The sequence below is a fragment of the Octopus bimaculoides genome, chromosome Z (assembly GCF_046866305.1).
Source record: "Octopus bimaculoides isolate indiv1 chromosome Z, ASM4686630v1, whole genome shotgun sequence".
NCBI lineage: Eukaryota > Metazoa > Mollusca > Cephalopoda > Octopoda > Octopodidae > Octopus > Octopus bimaculoides.
The window spans coordinates 14,054,196-14,060,419 of NC_142944.1; the positions used below are offsets into that span (position 1 = coordinate 14,054,196).

At 37.4% G+C, this 6,224-nt stretch overlaps 1 protein-coding gene across 1 annotated transcript in view; it reads right to left on the minus strand.

The window, feature by feature from the left end:
* LOC149132141 (histone-lysine N-methyltransferase SETMAR-like) overlaps positions 1–3,394 on the minus strand; it is a 3,641-nt gene extending 247 nt beyond the window's left edge. Inside the window, exons 1-3 of the mRNA XM_089365376.1 lie at positions 3,365–3,394; positions 2,499–2,573; positions 807–1,408 (exon numbers count right to left, since the gene is read on the minus strand). Of these exons, the coding sequence (XP_089221502.1) occupies positions 807–1,408; positions 2,499–2,573; positions 3,365–3,394 (707 nt within the window). The remainder of the gene's footprint in view (positions 1–806; positions 1,409–2,498; positions 2,574–3,364) is intronic.
* Between the last annotated feature and the right edge of the window lie 2,830 nt (positions 3,395–6,224).

The following is a 6,224-nucleotide window of genomic DNA, read 5'->3' on the forward strand; positions in this document are numbered from 1 at the left end:
TATGCCAGACTTGTTTGGTGAGTTTTTGGGAGACGTTTACCGCAACTGGCAGCAGAATAGAAGAATACCTGGATCTATGAGCCCGAGGTGTGTTGACGCTACTGAGAAAGAATCGGACAAGGGAGGCATTGTTCATAACTTTAGGTCAGAAACTCTGCTAAATACAGATTTCAAAATGTTGGCCAATGTGTTAACAAAGAGGTTGGCGTTGGCCTTTAAGAGACTGGTAGGTGATGCGCAGACTTGCTCCATCCCCATCAGAACTATACACGACAGCCTCCACCTCACGCGATACATCATAGAAAGGCCCTGATCCATTTAGATCAATGGAAAGCTTTTGATAGGATCAACCATCTGTACTTGAAGGCTGTTCTCAAGATGGCTGGTTTCGGTCCCGTTTTCAGAGGCTGGATCGTTGCAATGTACAGCGACATCTGCTTGAGACTCCAAGAAACTTCCTACAGCGTCTATGACGTCATTGTCACTGGCAAAATGGCGACCATTCAGGGCTTTTTTCATTTTGGGGAATAGATGAAAGTCAGAGGGGGGTAAGTCTGGCGAATAAGGCGGATGGGGAACAAGTTCGTATCCACAATCACGAATTGTTGCCATGGCAACCACTGAGGTGTGGGCTGGAGCATTGTCGTGATGAAAAAGGACTCCTCTGGTGAGCATTCCCGGCCTTTTTTCTTTGATTGCTTCTCGGAGGCGTTCCAGGTGCTGAGAATAATACAGCCCTGTCACTGTGTGACCCTTTTCAAGGTAATCGATCAGCAAGACACCTTGAGAATCCCCAAAAAACTGACGCCATGACCTTGTCAGCTGAAGGAATGACCCTGGCCTTCTTTGGGGTAGGAGAAAATGTGTGCTTCCACTGCTTTGATTGTTCTTTGGTTTCAGGCTGATAGTGATGAACCCAAATTTCGTCCATAGTAATGAAACGAGCAAGAAAATTCTCTTCATCAGCTTCAAACATTTCCAGATTGCTCGTGGACAAAGTGCACCTGGTGCGTTTCTGTTCAGGAGTCAAAAGGCGAGGGACCCACCTTACAGAAACCTTTGAGAACCCAAGTTCTTTTGTTACAATGTTGTCTACTCTTTCAGTTGAGATTCCAAGTCTCTCGGCTATCTGACATGATATTCGGCGATCTTGCATTATCATAACAAGAGCAAGGTCAAGGTTGTCCTTGGTGGTTGCAGTTGGAGGTCTCCTTGGTGTGGGATCATCTTCCACACTCTCCCTGCCACGATGGAATTCATTTACCCAGCGTTTGACTGTTGCATATGAAGGAGCATTGTCTGTTAAGGTTCTCACCATATCTTCATGGATTTCTGATGGAGTCATGCCTTTCAAATGAAGGTACTTTATGACAGCACGATACTCAGTTTTCTCAATTTTCCTGGTAGCCTCGGCACATGTTTACTCAAAAATCTGCAAAAAAAAAAAAAAAAAAATCAGAATCATGAAAATGAGCAAGAATACTCCGAAATGACTTACTTACCAGCAAAAGTTGTTTCAGCTATATAGCAGCCCCGTTTCTAGGTTAGGCTCAAAACTTTTCATACACACCTCCTATATGAGCATGTTTAGATATGTAAGTATATGCATCAGAATACATACATAAAATAAAACATACAAATCTGCACGTATACATACATACATACATACATACATATATGTATACATATGCATACATACATATATATGTGTGTGTGTGTGCGTGTGTATTTACATGTATAAGTATATTTATGTGTGTGTGCCTTTGTGTCTGTGTTTGTCCCCCATCACCGTTTGACCACCAGAGTTGGTGAGTTTACATCCCCGTAACTTAGCGGTTCGGCTAAAAAAGTTCCAAAGAATAAGTACTAAACATTAAAAGAAATTCTGGGGTAGATTTGTTCGACTAAAACCCTTCAAAGTGATGCTCCAGCATGGCCGCAGTCATACAACTGAAACATGTAAAAGAATATATACGTGTGTGTGTGTGTGTGTGTGTGTGTGTGTGTGTGTGTGTGTGTGTGTGTGTGTACGCGCGCGTTCATGTGCATGCACGCGTGTGTGTATGTCACTGCGAGAGATCCTCTCTCAATAACCCTAACCCTGTCTACCTCCCACGCACTTTCTATCCACTTATCCATCTAACCCTAACACTACCTACCTACCTACCTACCTACCTACCTACTTACCTACCTACCTACCTGCCTGCCTGCCTGCCTGTCTGTCTGTCTGTCTGTCTGTCTGTCTGTCTGTCTGTCTGTCTGTCTGTCTGTCTGTCTGTCTGTATATCTATCTATCTACCAATTTGACTATCGTTTGTTTATTTGTCTATACATCTACCTGTGTATCTTTATAATACTGTAAATAAACTTCTTAGTGATACAAGAACTACATAAACGCTAATACAACGATGGACCATCTATAATACAGATTCTATATAATATCCATTGATGCTAAATCTGTTAATAAATGTCTGTACTTATATGGAGACAGTGAATACCTTGAGAGATAGCAAAATGTCAGCGCTGAAATTTGTATTTGGAATAGCATTTGAATTCTTCTCTACAATGAAGCACTACAAAAAAAAGAAATCTTCAAAATTAAACAATCATTAATCAACAAAGAGGATATAAACAAGCTAATAAATAAACCGAGGCTTAGAACAATACAAGACCAAATTGAATGCAATAAATACGAATTATACAGTATGTATTAAAAAGTTTACACACCACACGTAAAGAGAGTTACGTCGAGCAAATGCAGACTAATTGCTGAAAAGATGAACATATTTGATACATAAAAAAACATATAAGGTGAATACAAAATGTATTGCACCGAATTATAAACTAGCACATTAGCAATATCTTATAAAACATTCAGATTACAGGCGAGGATGCATGGTAAGAAATTTGTTTCTCAATCGCATGGTCCCGGCTCGGTCCCACTGCATGGCATTTTGAGTGCATAATGATCTCTGCTTCAACGCCGGGCCGACCAAAGCTTGGAGAGCAGAGGACTTGATAGACGGAAACTGAACAATTTAACTAGGACTATTTAACTGTCCTATTTAACTAGGACAATTCAGCAGTATTCTTCCATATTTTCGTAGTTATTCCCTCTACATCATTGTCACTCCTTGTATTTATCTCCTTTCTTAAAACATCGTTCTATAATGTTCCAGCCACGATATCATGTCTTATGCTTAGGTAATACCGTGAGAAGATTTCCATACAGCTATTTAGTTGTCCAAAAACGTTCGATTTCTAGCGATACTTATACGCGAAATATACGCGCTGTGTAAGGCTGTTGTTTTTCATCATAACAATGTCAGACAGCACATTTCTTTGCAAAAGTGGCAGAAGTTACTGAAGCTTGTTGGCTGGAATATTTGCTCATCTTTGCACCTCTAAATTTTCACCTGCGTCGATCTTTCCAAAATTCATTGAATGGAAAGCCCTTCAACTTTAAAGGGGGATGTAAAAATTCGCTTCGAATAGTTTTTCGGCGGTAAAGGTAGGAAATTCTATGAGCAGAGAATAATCGGTTTGCCCACAAGATGACAGAAGATATTGGAACGAAACTATAATTATATTATTCATTGCAGATATCTAAAGTTCCTGGTATCGTGTATGTATGTATGTATGTATGTATGTATGTATGTATGTATGTATGTATGTATGTATGTGCGTGTGTGTGTGTGTGTGTATGTATGTATTCTGTATGTATGTGTGTATGTATGTCATTATTCAGTTTTATTTCAAGATTTCTTGCCAATAGAGAAAGAACCGGTTTCTAACCTAGAACAAAGGTTGCTTCATTGGAATTTCAACAACATCAAAAATACCGCTAAACATTTCGCCCGGCATGCTAACGATTCTGCCAACTCGCCGCCTTTATAATAATAATAATAATAACAATAATAATAATAATAATAATAATAATAATAATAATAATAATAATAATAATAATAATAATAATAAAACACTACTACAGACAGTACATGGATTTACCAAAGAAATAGATATGAAATTTGGATTATAAAAATGTGCCAAAGTAACCCTGAAAAGAGGAAAACTAATTAAGAGTAGCAACATCACTCTAGATAAAGCCAATGAAATAAGAGAATTAGACGAAAGCCAGCCATACAAATATTTAGGAATCAATGAACTAGATAGGATACAACACACACAAATGAAAGAGAAAAATAAAAGAAGAATACTATAGACGAGTTAGATCAATACTAAAAACAGAACTCAATGCTAAAAACAAGATAATGAGTATTAACACTTTAGCTGTCCCAGTTATAAGTTACAGCTACAATATCCTGAACTGGACGCTAAACGAACTATCTAAAATAGACTGGAAAACAAGAAAAATAATGACAGGATATAGGATGCACCACCCAAAATCTGACATAGAAAGGCTATATATACAACGCACAGAAGGTGGCAGGGGTCTTATACAGCTGGAAAACTATTATAAAATAACCATCGTAGGACTACAAAAATACCTACTTCAGAAGCAAGGAAAACTAATACAGATAGCCACAAAACACGAGCAAAACAAAAAAACTGTTTTCAGTATTTAAGGAAGCTGACAAATACAAACAAGAAGAAGAAGAAGAAGAAGAAGAAGAAGAAGAAGAAGAAGAAGAAGAAGAAGAAGAAGAAGAAGAAGAAGAAGAAGAAGAAGAAGAAGAAGAAACAACAAAAGCTATAAAACAAATGAAATCCAAACTAAAAGTAGAACAGCAACGGACCATGATAAAATGATGGTAAGAAAAGCCCCTACATGGTAAATACTGGGCTAAACTAAATGCGAAAGAAATAGACAGAGAAAAATCCCAACAATGGTTGAGAAGCTCAGGACTCAAAGCAGAGACTGAAGGATTTTTAATTGCTGCACAAGACCAAAGCCTCCCCACCAGAAATTACCAAAAATATATAAGGAAAAGAAACATAATAAGTAACTGTAGAATATTTGGAGATGGACAAGAAACAATAAATCATATTATCTCTGGCTGCCCAGTCTTGGCTAAGAAGGAATATATTCACAGACACGACAGAGTTGGGACCTATATACACTGGAAGCTAAGCCAACAGTATGAAATAACAACAGAAAAAAGATGATATAAACACACGCCAGAAAAGGTCACAGAAAACGAGAAAGCAACCATACTCTGGGATACACCAATACACACAGACAGAGAAATTAAGGAAAATAGACCAGATATAGTTGTCAAAGATCATGAACAAAAACAAAAAAATGCTTTCTAATTGATGTATCAATACCAGTAGATGACAACGTTTCCCTAAAAGAAATGGAAAAACTTTCAAAATACAAAGACCTGGAAATAGAGGTAACTCGAATGTGGAATCTAAAAACAGAAATAATTCCTATCATAGTAGGTGTCTTAGGTATAATAATAAGATATTCAGACAAATACATAACAAAAACACCAGGTCTTACAAATATATATAACATACAGAAAATTGCACTACTGGGCACTGCACACATCCTACGCAAAACACTTTCAATACAGTAACCATAAGAGCATCACAGCAAACCACAGCACATACCCAAGGCACAGAGCTGCGCTCGGTAGTGCAGTGAAAGCACGTTATAAAAATAAAACTACTGAATGATAATAATAATAATAATAATAATAATAATAATAATAATAATAATAATAATAATAATAATAATAATAATAATAATAATAATAATAATAATGAACTACAGGTATAAGGCCTGAAACTATGGGGAAGGGGTTAATCAATTGCATGGACGCCAGTGCTTAACTGGTACTTATTTCTTTGACACTGAGAGGATGAAATTTGAATTCTGAACGTAAAGATGGACGAAATGCCGCTAATCATTTTTGTTCGGTACTGTAACGATTTTGCCAGCTAGACGCCTTCGGCCTTGTTCTTAAATTAGACGCAATTATTGAAGGTGATTGAACGATAGAACTATCGTGAGTGCATCGAGCGAAATGACTGGCACGACTCTTCAGATTCCAACTTTACATTTCATTGATGTCAACTGTGCCTTTCATCTTACAGGTGTCAAGAGAAATAAACTTGAAATCAAGTATGCGAAGAAGTGCTATAGATATCGGTTAAATAATTTCTTCCAAACTTGTTAGTCTTGTACCTAAATTAAAAACGAGCAGTTTTGAATTCTGCCTTGTGTATTGAGTACTTTTGCTACAGATATGTGTCGA